The 14,651-nt window shown below is 34.9% G+C and overlaps 1 protein-coding gene across 4 annotated transcripts in view; it reads right to left on the reverse strand.

Annotated features, from left to right (window-relative positions):
- Nucleotides 1-14,651, reverse strand: part of sif (still life) — a 1,404,800-nt gene that overhangs the window by 564,346 nt on the left and 825,803 nt on the right. For all 4 annotated transcript variants that reach the window (XM_068381983.1, XM_068381997.1, XM_068381990.1 and 1 more), the window contains one exon: nt 4,746-4,913. In XM_068381983.1, coding sequence (XP_068238084.1) covers nt 4,746-4,913 — 168 coding nt within the window. The remainder of the gene's footprint in view (nt 1-4,745; nt 4,914-14,651) is intronic.

The following is a 14,651-nucleotide window of genomic DNA, read 5'->3' on the forward strand; positions in this document are numbered from 1 at the left end:
CGACGATGATAATTAGCAAAGCATTTCACACACAATGGAACTCCACACTTCATACACCCTTGCGAAGGACGAGATTTACAAGAGGATAGAGCACATTTCCATGCCTGTTTTCCAAGGGATTCGACGAGGTGACCAATACTGTCATAACGTACATCTGGAATAACCCGAGATGACTGTCTTGCCCGGCCTATTCCCACACGTGGTTCTGCCTTCTGAAGGTATGTCCTTGCAATGTAGCGCTTGAATGACAGCAGTGAAAGGTTGCTTTCATCAACACGATGCAGAAGCCAGCAGTTCTGAATCGTTGCATCAATTACCCAAGAAAATATAGGCCACCACCACTTTTTCTTTCTAATGGATATACGGTAACAATTGATGTTTTGGTCCATCCTATCAGTGCCACCCATGTGCCTGTTGTAATCCCCGATGAGATAAGGACGACTCACACTAATTTTCTTTTTGTCCTTTGCTGACCATCGAGATAAACTTTCCAGAGGATAAACAGGAGAAATATTTGATACCACTGAAACTACTCCATTATCCTTCCAGCATACCAACAAGATCTTGTGAATATTATCCACAACATCTGTATCTCCTCGAGGAACCTTCTTCATTTCGTTTGTGGAGTTTATAGGACAAGTCTTCGGAATTCTGTTGTCCCTTATTGTTCCAGTTGCTTCATAGTTTATCTCTTGTTAGTGATTTACTAAAGGTAAACTTGTGAAGTCGTTGTCGAAGTAAAACCTCACTGGTATATCTTTGATATGACTTGGTAGTTTTTCAAATAAAATCATCAAAGTGTCCCCCACCTTTTCCAAACCTTTCTTCATAGTGACGATTCAACCCGAAGGCTGTCCCTTGTTATACATCAAACGTAGCTAAATATCCAAGTGGAGAATTGAGGCACCAAGCTTTAAATCCAAATCTCACAGGTTTATTCCGAATGCACTGTTTGCATCCATGCCTACCAAAATATTCTATCATTGCTTCATCAAGTGATATATGTTGATTCTTGTTTAGTGAATGATTATCAGTGGAAGGCAGAAACCGTAATATTGCTTCAAATGTATCACGTGACATTGCCTTAGCAATGAGTTCGACTTCAACATCAGCATCCAAAGACCAGTATAAGCGGCAACTTGGTAATGTGTGGTATCCTGAGAGTATGAGAATGCTTGGATAGTAACAGGGAACTGAAAATTTGAAACTACCGAGGCATTGTTAGCTGGAAAGTCACTTCACCAGCGACGAGGTGTGTATCCAAGGACCAGAAAATAGCGAACAAGCAGTTTATTCTAACGAAGAAACAACCAATTTGCTTTAGGGTGATACTTTTCTAAGATTTTTCCTGTCCGGTCCATATTTTGGCTTCATATCTGCCTGACCTACTATATATAGTAGGTAATGGAAAATAGCCTGTAATATTTATGCTTCAATTGCTATCTCAATTTCTGATATATGAATTGATTCATGGTCTTCAGTGTCATGATATGTATCAGTATAAAGATGTTTAATGAACTTGTGTAACCATGAGCTCAGATTAAAAATGTGAATATATAAAAACATTCTACATATCTTTGGTATTTTGTCAAAAAGTCGAGAAATATGGATACTTCAAAGAAAAACTCCTGTTTATATTATTGATTAGATTGAAAAGAACTCAGGAATATGCAAAACAATAAGAAAAACATGAAAAATTGGGGTGTAATTTGTCCTAGCAATTGTACTACTATATATAGTAGGTCAGGCGTTAATGGGTTAATAATGATTGTGATAATAGTCTATAATGTATGGGGAGAAGTTAGTATAGTACCTATTCTAATAATTTCGGCTATTATGCCATAAAAATTCAGAAAATAACCTAGAATAACTATAATAAAATACAAAAACTTAAAGGAACGAAAACTAAGCCACACTGGCCGAGAAGATTATCAAATCTATATAACGTATTAAAATTGTGTTACAGCCTGCTTACCTCATCAACAACTCCCTCGGAAAACACTTCATCTACAACATATGTGGAATGACATCATAAGAATACAAGGATCTGATTCTGTTGTTGACCCAAACGTCTCTACTTGTGCTAGCATCTTTATCAGTTGTCCTGACTTAATAAATTTCAGGTAATAAATTTGTTTTAATTACTAAGGACTGCGTATTGATGGCAGTGAAAGACAAAAGTAACATTCGGAGTCCCAACATCGAAAAAACAGAGTAATAGCTGACTGTGACACACCCCCCCACAAAAAAAAAAAACTTTGACTACCTTTGTGACAATATCCATGAAAATATTAAAAAACAAACTAACGGAGACATACCTAAAAAAGGTAAAAGAGTATATAAACACTATGCAAGCCATAAATTGTTCTTTATTGTTGTTAATACTATATTAGAAATAAATAAAAATTAGATATAAAGATGCCCGTGTGAACACTAGGCACGACTTTTAAGTAATCTGAATCTCATTCTCTGTATTTCATTAAATTAGCCCTCGAGGGGTGTCCTTCACTGTTCTGGTGGGGTATGGTAGGTGGGTGGCAGTATGCATGTCCCTTGGAGGGGAATGCGTGGCAGTGAGAGAGGAATGAATTTATTATTTTTTTATTCTTTTCTAAGGCAGTGAATTAGGCACTTCTGACCTAATACAATTTTGCTTTTCAAAGGTAAGACTCATGGAAATAGAAAGTGTTTACAAACTGCTGATTTATAACAATGTGGTTGGTGTTTTTATCCTGTCAAATTTCACACCATAAGAAACTCCGTTACAGAGGAAAGGGTAGGAAAGAAGTCAGTATACCACAAAACATAAATGAAATAACGTCAGAATTATGCCGTAATTTTACTAAAAGAAAATGACTATTCTACACCTATTCAATAGAAAATTATCCCAAAAATATAGACAATATGAACTACACAAAATACTGTGAAAGTGGTTTTCTTTCAACATTCACAAACTTACTGAACATGTCCAAAAGGGCATCAATATAGAATCTCCACAGGTATTTATGGGTATAACTGGAAATAGACAGACACTGGAACACTGGTACAACAACACCAGCAAACATATTATGGCATCATATACAAGCTGAGAAAAAAGTACCAAGTCCACAAGTGATTGTTAATACTAAGACACTTCAAAAATACAAATTTAGGCTTATGGCTGAGGTAGTTTTGATATTCATGCTTGGAGGTGCACAAAAAAAGTAAAACAAAAATAAATCATGTGCCAAAAAGGGGTAAAGTTTACAAAAAAGCTCAAAAAGTGCAAAATTCCTGTAATTACAAAATTTCAAAATATGTAGATGGCTGTTTAAAAATTTGCATCTTAAAAACTCCAAAAACTTGTGGGACTGTTAAATAAATTCCGGTATTTTTCTAATTCAAGAAAAGAAATATAGCCTACACAAATTGAAAATTAAATATAATAAGAGTATTCAAAAACAGAATAAATAAAAAGTATTAGATGTTCGTATATCAATAAAAACTACTTAGTAACTATATTCATAGTGATTATAATAAAATAATAGTAATAAAATTACTGTAATATCAATATTACAAATGATAACAAATATAACAAGAATGATAAAAGGGAGGAAAGCATTCCATCTTTAATGTAACAAATGGAATCAATCCAATACACAGTAAGACCAAATATATTTGTTAGCTATTTGTACAAAATAAAAAGAGAGAGAGGGATTTCCTTTAGGAATTGATAATAAGGGAAATTATGTTGGTCTGGATCTGCAAGCTTTGACGAGGCTCTAATTCAGTTAGACGCAAACACCAACGGGATTATTCTTTTTTAACCAGAATTTTAAATTTCCCGCTATAATCTAAATGGAAATTTATCTTGAGTTGTCAAATATCGAATGACGCAAAATTATCCCAACTAGATATCATTTTAGTATTTAAAGTTTAAAAAGACCAAAGCAGAATTACTATGACTTCATCGCCAAAATTTATAAATCATATTTCAGAGATCAATAGCCATAATATATATATATATAGCAATGAATAAATACTAATCAAATTACTGGTGTTTGAGTCATACTGACCCAGTCCATATATCTAGCAAATAATTATATGAATACTGTAATACTGTATACTATATTTGGTATACACTTTATATATATATATATATATATATATATATATATATATATATATATATATATATATATATATATATATATATATATATATATACAGTATACGTATATATATAATGTGTGTATATATATATATATATATATATATATATATATATATATATATATATATATATACATATATATATATATAGAATAAATCAATATACCTCAATATACAGTAATACTCATATCTTTTATATACACTAAACGTTTCATAAAACTAGTCTTAATACTGTACTATTAGCATATCTAAGAGTTTTATTTTTGTCTAATACAGTCTTACACATTAGCTCTATTTATGATTAGTGAAGTAGTTCTGCAAGAATACACCAAACACATTTACATAATGAAAATATAACAAACACGAACAGCTAAAATAAGTTAATTGTCAATTCTATCATTAATCTAGTGCTCAAGGACTTTAACTGTTATTCAAAGTATATACTGTAATGTCCTTAGGTAAATTCTATATTTTAAAGATATAAACAACACTAATCCTACACTTGGTCAGCATAAATATACCCAAAGGCTGTACATTTCAATATATTTGAAATAAAATAAGGAGCAAAGTAATTGAAATATGATTGTACATACCCAGATTTTCCATGCTTTGGGTGAGTAAAGCCTCGAAAGTGTGAAGACTGTAACTTTCTGCATCCATCCCTTTGGCCAAAGTGTTCCGGAGATGCATTTCATATTCTTGTAATAGCTGGCTTGTAGGAGAACTTGGTGTAGCAGCATTGTTCTCAAAGTCTGAATTACCTGCCAAGAAGGAATCAGTTAGTCAATAGGGCCAAAATGTGGAAGAAAGGCGAAAGGCTATTGAAGGGCTCAATCTAATACCAAAATAATCATTAATCAGATTGTCTATAAATTACATTTAGATTTAGCTTTCAACTGTTAAATAGAATCACATGCTATATAGTCTGATTTTGCTTACTTTCAATGAATATTAAGCAATGTTCTACAAAAAAAAAAAAGGTTTAAACAAGACTAACAATGAATCTCAAAGACATCAAATTACTTATCATCTACTGCTGTATCTGCAATGAAGCAACATCTATATAATTAATTATGACATGTCTGAGACTTGATGGATTAAGCCACCTACAATCTAATCCCATTTTCAAGTGATAAAATTTTTTTTTACTCTTCAGAGGACATCACCAACTGACAAACAATCCTAAACCAATTCTTAACAAAGACTAATTACCACAATCTCTTGTTGAACTAAAACATTCTAATATACTACAAATATTCTGTATACTGTATATATAAATAAAACATTGGCAACAATTGCTTTATCTTCAGAATCCAATAAAAAAGGTAAAGGATTTTTGTATTTTCTTCCTTTTCGTTTTATATAAACAGAAAAAAACAGTGAACTCCTCACATCAGATGAGCAATGGAGGGTTTGTAGGGGGGAGGGGGGCTAATAGGCGAGGCTGGAGGGGAGGGAAATAGTGGGGGGGGGAGAACATACATTACTGTGCTCTTAATCTTTGTTGTGGAGAATCAGAAACAATTGCAAATAAACTGGTAGGCAAAAGCGAGCTGTTTTTATGAAATATATGTTGAAGTTTATATCAATGCAGTGCAAAGTCATCACATTTAAATTTCATATTTCACAAATGACGTAGTTCCAACCATTGAAAAATATGATTTATCTAGAATTCGATACTAATACAATGCTAGGAAAAAAATTCTAATTTCAAAGTTTATAATATAGTTTAAATGGTGTATATAATTTGAATGATTTTCCTCTCCAGCTTATAGATTAAGTATGTTTTCTTTTATTCTATACATATTAATTAAGAATATAATAAGATAAGGCTATACATTAAATATACATTTATATAAAAACAGAAAGGAGATAACCCTCTTTGAAAATCAATTAACACAAAAGATGGTGTTTATGATGATGAAGATGGTCAAGGAGGATGACTGATAATTTCTTACAGCATGACCAAAATATTAGATCAATAATGATGAAAATTATACAAAATACACGAGATTGATGTTTTGTCTTAATAACATCAAGAAAATGTTATATCTCACAGACATGAGTTACAATACATTAGCTACCTGCAGTAATATCTGCTTACATTGCATTAATAATACACACCTAAAGTCATGAAGGTACCAATTTACCAAACAAAGGAACGGCTATTTCACTGTAATCGAGAGTGTGCTAATGTCTGTGATGAGTGAATGCCTGTACATAAATAATGTGTAGATTATACATGCTTGTTAAAAATGTAAGTCATATGGATATGTATGTGAGCAACAACTACAAAATATACATAGAAACAACATGATGGTTGAACCATGCAATTGTCTATACAGTACAGATTATTTATATCAACATACTGACAAAAGAAATCTAGAATCCCTCTATACAATTGTCCCTTGTCATTAAAGTACCCTAATACGAAAAGTCTTTCAGTTAGATAGACGTCATCGCGCGTAGAAAAGATATTTCAAAAGTCATTTGGGGGAAAAGAACGAGATTGAAGTCAGTGGTCATGGAATAGTACTCTTTCTAAAAAACAGCTTTTGCTTAAGTAACGCTGATATCAAGACACACTCACACTCATAGTTTAAACTTTCTTCGTAAGATACGTTTGAATTAAATTTTGCTATAATTTCTCCGTAAAATAATCTTAATAAAATTTTACGTATTACATCACCTCTTACTTTAAATGTACAATTATGAATCATAATTACAAAAGGAAAATTTCAATTTATATATGAACTGAACCTATGAATGATAATGTCAGTCTGCCCTAATCATTCATAGGTTTCCATGAACACTGATAAATGCTGAACAGTAAGGATGTCTATGTAAAGAAAAATTGTCATTTCTAAGTCATTAAAACTATCTCATATCTGACAGTACAGTACAGGAAAAGGGGTCTATAAAAAGTTATGGTGAATAAGATATTGAGAAAATCTAAAAAAAAAAAATGGCACCAACGGCTGCTTGTGTAGGAAACAAATAGCTGGAAGGAGAGAAGTGAGGGAATTTACAAAGATACTAAGATAAAAGAACATCAAAACAGCAGTCTACATTTTGGTCAAAGAAGACATAATGGACGACATAGACAGACTAAAATATATGTTGTGGGGGGATTTAATATTTCTACAAAACAAAATGCAACAAGTTGAGGAGCTAAGGGCACGAGGAAGGTTATGTAAGTAACCAAAAGTAAAAAATTGCGATATATATTACCATAAGGCAATGAAATTAAGAATGAAAAACCGGTTGTGTAGATTAAAATTAAATAACGTTAGAGGGAAAGAGAAATTATTGAAAATTACTCAAAAGGTAGGATCAGCACACAAGTATCAATTTATTGTTAGAAGTTATATTTCTCCATACCTCACTCTTCATCTTTGAGCCAATTTATTTATATCACTTGGTCATATACATGCCAGTATTCAAGCCATTCACTTAAAAAAAACTTTTACCAGTATCTGGGTGGTAAACTAAAAAGATGTAATTACAGGGGGACCCCCACACTACAGTACTGTATTTGTTTTTCTAAACTAACTGAATTTAGTCATGATTTTTTCCTTTTCGAGAACTTGAAAGAGAAAGAAAATCAAATGTGACTGTTTTTCAAGGACCACTTAGCTACAAATCTTTCCAATGGGGTAATTGTTTAATAACAGTCATTTCTTACAGTTCCATTTAGTTTGCTCCACAAATCAACCTTCTACTAAGAAAAGATGATGAGTGCCAGTCTTTGATAGGTGAGCAGTGCATAAGTCAGGTCATGATCGATGTCAGGTAATCCAGCTCATTCCTTCATGTGAACACATGTTCCCCAAACTACTTGCATCTTTCCCAGCTGGGAAAGATTGAAGACTTGTATATGATGTTGGTTCCCATCTTTAATCAGAGTCTACTATTGGTGACAGTTGGTATGATTTGGCACTGACCACGGTTGTGATGAAATAGGAAAGAGCTTCCCTTTGAGGGTAACTTATACCAGGCAGTTCCAATAACCATAAAAAGAACATTTTCAATAAGCCACCCTAACCATTACATTAGAAAGCTAAGTCATTAACTACATGTACCTCTTGTGGATCCTTCCTTTCTATGAGGCACTCACATGGTGGGGTATGTCTTCCATAACCTCAAATCCCTCTAAAGAGAACTCATCTCTAGAGACACTGGAAGTTGTGTTAAAGTTTAATTTGGAAAAAAAATCCAAATTCACTTTCTAGAAATTATACTCTTGCTGACTTTAAAATATATTAACTACCAACCATGTACATACAGAGAAATCATTGGTATTTCAAATACTAAATAAATTAGTGAGATTCTCGATGAAGAAAGGAATAGGAGAGGTAGCAGCCAGCTCAACAAGTTTTTACAGCATGAAGATTCACTGACACCCCATAAGATTTCTTATGTAGAACTCTTCCTGGACTTGGACTTCAGTTCCAATTTGTCAATCCAGCCGTAACAGAGACCTTTTAGCGCCAATCTATTTAAAGGATACATAATTCCATGTTCATGAGCATCCAAATTACAAGTAGTTTGTAAATTTGGTTGGTACAATGAGAAATTTCTAGATTAAACTTCTTTGTTTTATCTTGGTTAATTTGTAATCAGTGTGTTAGTCTTAGTATTTATCTGAATGAGCTATGGTCTTGAGGTAAGTGGCTCGTAAAAGTAGCTGTTCAAAAGATCTGTTGACACACAGCAGAAATGAATTTTGAGGCAATGTTACAAAATCAACAGGAATAAATCAGACCTCGACTGACTATGAGGGCTGTCTACCTTAGTATGGAAATTAAGTTAGACCATTGGTTCTACCAACAGAAGAGAAAATCAAAAAATTCCTTGTGCCACTGAAGAATTTCTACATACCCTGTCTCCACCATTGTTTTCCTGATAAGTTCTCACAAGTCATAAAAACTTGGTCGAGAAGATAATTCCTTACAACTGACTCAGTAGTAAGTTATGGTCCACAGCTATGCAACCAGAAAACATTCCAGTTCTTTCTATGGATAAAGGCATGATGGTACCAATAATGGTAGAATGTCTATAATTTCAGCAGAGAAATAAAAGTGATTCATCTTTGGATTTTAGGGAACATTCATCTAGCTGCAAATGGAAAGAAGCTGTCTTATAATTTATAAATTATATACAGTTAAAGGTGATTTTTCTGGCCCTGATGGTTTTCAAATAGAATATATTGGGTAGATCAGTGAGAGTAACATCTGACAACACAATATAAATCGATTGCCTAAGAAATAGGAATTCTAGCTTTATGAATCTCCTTACACATCACAGCAGTTTAAGGAGGCCTTTGGCAACTCCCCATATAGTGAGAAGTATCTGGCAATTCCATACGTAGTGACAGCACAATAAAAAGGATGTTCTTATTCCCAGTTCTTAAGACGAAGACATTTCTTATCTTCCTGTTGAGTAAAACATTCACAGAGTGTAATTTAATTAACAAAACTATGCACTTCTGTAAACATTCTTTATACCACACAGGGTTATCACCTGCTAAAGTGTAGTGCCATCAGATGTCCCATGAGCTACTTGTGATGTGTAACAAAATTCAGGAAGATTGGAGAATTTATTCTATCAAACTATCCACATCTTCATGTGGGCCAAGGAACATTAACGTGAACCGTTTTCCATGCTCCATGCTGCAGAATAGCTAAGTTCTAACGGATGACATCAACAGGAAGGAACAGGTTGTCAAGTTCTGCCCTCAGAGAAGCCTATACATCCAGAGATCTGCAAGCTGTTTGAAGATGGACTTATTAACCGCCAATTATAAAAACAAACTAATATTATACCATTCAGCTATACTGAATCAATGGAGATTCGTAAAGAATTTAACATGTTCCAGATTCGCCGAGGAAGTCTGAGAGTATATATTTGGCCAGACTAGAAATGATCTGAAAATCTGTTAAGCTTAATAGTGGAAAAACCAAAGAGAATTTTCAGCTGGAAAACTCTTCTGAGCATATCAAATTTCCATCACAAATTGGGTATGCTTGACTGCACACAGGAATAGTATCTAGTGACAGCTCAAGAGATGTTTCCTGAAAAGGCGACTATGGACATTTCTAAGTTATTCAGGAATTGTATATTACTACAGTATTATAGGAGACAACAGCAATTTTTAGAGGAATCGTGCAAATGATGACACAAGCATAAAAGATGCCAAACTTGTGCTCCAAATCATACTAATCAAATCTGGCTGATTGACCAACTGAAAATCCAAGATGGTGGCCAATTTTCAAGATGGCCACCAAATTAGTAACACAAAGTTGATGCTTTGCTTAGAAATATTTGTAGTTGTCTACTAGATATGGAGTCCTATGTTTTTAAGCTTGCTGAAGTAGATTTCATTGTTTAAAAGCCAAAAAAACATATTTTGCAAGATTTTACTGTCTTTTTAAGGGGGATACCAAATTGTTCGTTTCTTATTTTATAAGCTTTGCACCACAATGTTCTAACCACGCCACTTGTCATTCAGCTGCTACTACTCACATATGTAACTGCAGAGTGATGTACAGAGGATTGCTGACTATAAGCCCTAGCACCTTCCTTTGCAGCCTTTCTTACATGAACACCTTGTAAGTTCCAACATCTTGTAGCAATAGTGGCTACAAGTGTCAAACATATTTACCATGCCTCTCCTTTATATATTTATCCTTTTTCAGCAGGACTACTTGTGTCAAGATTAGAGAAAGTTGCCTGGCCTCAGATGATCCCAGGCCGATAGGCAGCATGCTTTGCGTGTTCTCTGAGAGCTGCTTGTGTTGATGGAATTAAGTTGCGTGACCTCTGCTTGCAGGCAAAGACATCTACTCTTGCTTTATCTACACAAGAAACCGCTCTCGATCTGTCATACATGAGGACACCGAAGCTCTCCAGCCTCTGCAGGTCAAAATCAAGAATCAATGATGGAAGCTGGATGAAAGTAGTGAATAATTCAGAAACATCATCAAATGCATTCCAAGGCTGCCATATAGATTTCTCCCCTTTCCCACGAAAGGTAGACACGATGTCACATCCAATGAACACATGCAAATGTGTTCAAGTAGATTTCTCAAATCTATTGTGGAAAGTACCTAATGCTTCGTAGGTGGATGGTCGATGGACCCAAATTTTGTGGTCTATTAGCTAAATATGAGGCCATGTCTTGTATGAAAGATGCCATCTAAAGCAGCAGGCTCCATAACCAGACCCTAAGTGCCCCAAAATCATTCTTTGAAAAGATAAAATCCCTCTGCAGTGATGCAGGAGATGGGCAACCCATTTCAAGAGGAATCAGTTGACCTACTGATGTTAGACACAAAGAACATTGTAGACCCAACTCTAGCTGAAATAGTAGCTCCACATCACTGGCAGGGCAAAGAGCAGTTCAAATAATTCATAAAAGGGTTAAAAGTTAAAGGGGACGGTCTTTTCCATCATCCAAACACGAAAAACCCTGTTTATTTCTTTACACAAGAACAGTCAGATAAAGTCCTCTGAGATAACTGTCAGTTGTTCTCACAACTATTCACTTCCTACCAGAAAGGCAGTGTGACATGCAAGAATTCTGCTTGCACAAGAATCAGTCATATGGGTCAGAAATCACAGGTGAACATCCCAGACAGAAAACCAATGGCAGATGTAATAATCATTGATGGATTAGCACCTATCAATGGCTTACATCCACATACTTCAAAGACATTTTTCGACTATGGTAAAGAAGTATCATCCCAAAAGTATAAATAATACTATGTCACTAGGTATGAGAGGGTGGAAGAATGACTGAAACAATTAAGACACAGATAATTGGCAAAGCTTCCTTCATGACGCAAACAATAAGACTGAGCTGTTTCACTTCCTTGCGGAGAAGAGGTATGAAGCAGAGACGATAAGCACAGTCATCATCACAAAATTAAAAGATGCTAATAGTAACACAATGAAGTCTTTGGATGTTGTCGTGAGGAAGCTGACACTCGAATATTCATACATGGCAGGGATGCAGTGACTGATAGGGAAAAGTCTATCATCATTAGCCCAATAACGTGGATGTGCTAGTCAGCAATATCTGTGCTGCCTTCCTTACAGGATATAGATCTTAAGAAAATGGGGCATGGCTTTGGCAAGGAAGCCAAAATTCTTGACCTGCACAGGCTGGAGATATTCATTGTCCTCTGGAGGAGAGATTCGTTGTCCTCATGCACGACAGATCAACCACAGCTGCTTGAGTGGATAAAGGTGTCTTTGCCCACATGCAGAGGCCTCACAACTCAATTCCACCAACAGAGGCAGCCCTCACAGACCACACAAAGTGTTGGGCCTATCAGGATAGACATCATCTGGCCCCAGGCAACCATCTCCAAACCAGATACGAACAATCCTGCCTAGTGAAAGTGAATACAGAAAGGAGAGACATGGTAGATATGTTGGACAACATTAACCCCTATGGCAACGATCTGCCAGTGTTCCTTTAAAAAGCGCTGCCAAGGAAGATGCAAGTGCTTACAATCAGCGCTCTCAGTCACATCAAGTCTGTAGCTGCACATGTGAGCAGTAGCAGCTGGAGAATCAGTGGCATGGTTTGGTCATTGTGGTGCAAAGTTTATGAAGTGAAAAGCGGGCAATCTGGTGGACATCTTTAAAAAAACAGCACAATCTTGCAAAATATATGTAACTTAGCTTTATAAACAATAAAATAATTGAAACAAATGTCATTTAACTTTATATACATTAAAATCTACTTCAGGAATCCATATGTAGATCATGCAACTCGGACAACTATAAATACTTCTAAATGAAACGTCAACTTTAGAGGGCGCAATTTGGCAGCCATCTTGAAAAATGACTGCCATACTGGATTCTCAATCTGCCAATCTGCCAGATTTGATTGGCATGACTTGGAGAGCAAATATGTCACATTTACACTAAGTAATGACACTAATTTAGATGTTGTAATAGGAGAGGCACCAATATATTTTGTGCCTCCATTCCTTAAGGTTACTGATTTCTCATTACTTCTATTAGAGGACAAGTTCTTACAATTTTCAGCCAGCACGGTTACTGGTCAGCTCTCTAACAAGAATTTTTGGGCTCAAGCCATGTCGTCCTGATGTAAGGTTCCTTCAGTAGCTTCCTAGGGTATATTTAACTACCCTAGGAAGCTACTGAAGGAACCTTCCATCAGGACGACATGGCTATCTCACCCAAAAATAGATTTTCGCTTCGCTCAAAATCCGTTTTCTATCTCATGGGAAAAATTCTTTCAATGTCCCCAAATCTGGATGATCGATATCGACATATGAAAGCTGGTTCCCAGACTTGTAAAGCTTCAGAGATGGGACTGATTTCTTATTTCAAAAAGTCTAACAAAAGCTCCATAAGAGCCTTAGATCATACTTCATTACTAAATACTATGTTGGTGATAATATAATTTCTTTGTATTTGCATCTTTGTAGCAAGTCAGCAAACTTCACATCTTATCAAATACAGTCACTCGAACAAATAACTGGAAGAACATTGCTAGCCTAACTTTTGCCAATGATAGTGTTGGTCATACTACAGTGCATATTAACATTCTATTACTTGGAAATCATACTTGGAACAATAATGATTTCTTCTTAGCCTCCTTATAGCTTCTTCATGAAACTAGGGGCTCAAGATAAGATATATCGAGGCTTTTCCTACTTATGGGATGAACCAAAAGATCAGCCAAAAAATTCAATATATCATTGCCTCAAAGGAGTAATTATGAAAGATTTCTACAGGTTGGTAGATGCTGAAGATCTCACATGAAGGTCAGCACTTACAAAGGGAGAGCATTATCAATATCAGTACTTCTTAAAGGAAATTTGGGTGTTGATGCAGTTTTAATAAGGTGTTTAAATAATTTCAAAATAGATTTTGCGAGTTTTATCTGCAGGACATGACACATAAAGGGGTCGACGCATATTTATTAGGGACAGTTACGGCAGTAGAAAATTTATTCTTCCCCTTTCTATTATAACATCCTTGAGATGTAGACTTATCTAACATAATTTTATGTCTTCCTTAAGGGGAAAACTATCTAATCATAACAGTTGATTATCTAAAAGAGACAATATGCATCCAAATTACCCTCAAAAGACTGCAAATTACTTTCTTTGTAGACTCCTAGACACTATAAAGTCACCAACAGGGGTACACCCTTAATTTGCAAATCATTTCTCTTGCCACAGTCAGGCCCATGAATTTCATTTTAGTAGTTTGGTGGTTTGACAACGTCAATCTCTCCTAGCTATACTGATATTTGATACTAAAGATATGGGTTTGTTATTAGAAGGAATGATTTTTTAAGCAAACCCTAATCTTTTAGTGCAAAACCATAACCTATATTTACTGCCCTATCAACAAACCATTTTCTGTTGTCAAAGGCTTACATCGTAAAAAGAATTCACGGAAAAGACAGCCAAGACCTAATAAATCCACTGCACATGTGCACTGCTAATTTG

Source organism: Palaemon carinicauda, chromosome 1 (genome assembly GCF_036898095.1).
Source record: "Palaemon carinicauda isolate YSFRI2023 chromosome 1, ASM3689809v2, whole genome shotgun sequence".
Lineage (NCBI taxonomy): Eukaryota > Metazoa > Arthropoda > Malacostraca > Decapoda > Palaemonidae > Palaemon > Palaemon carinicauda.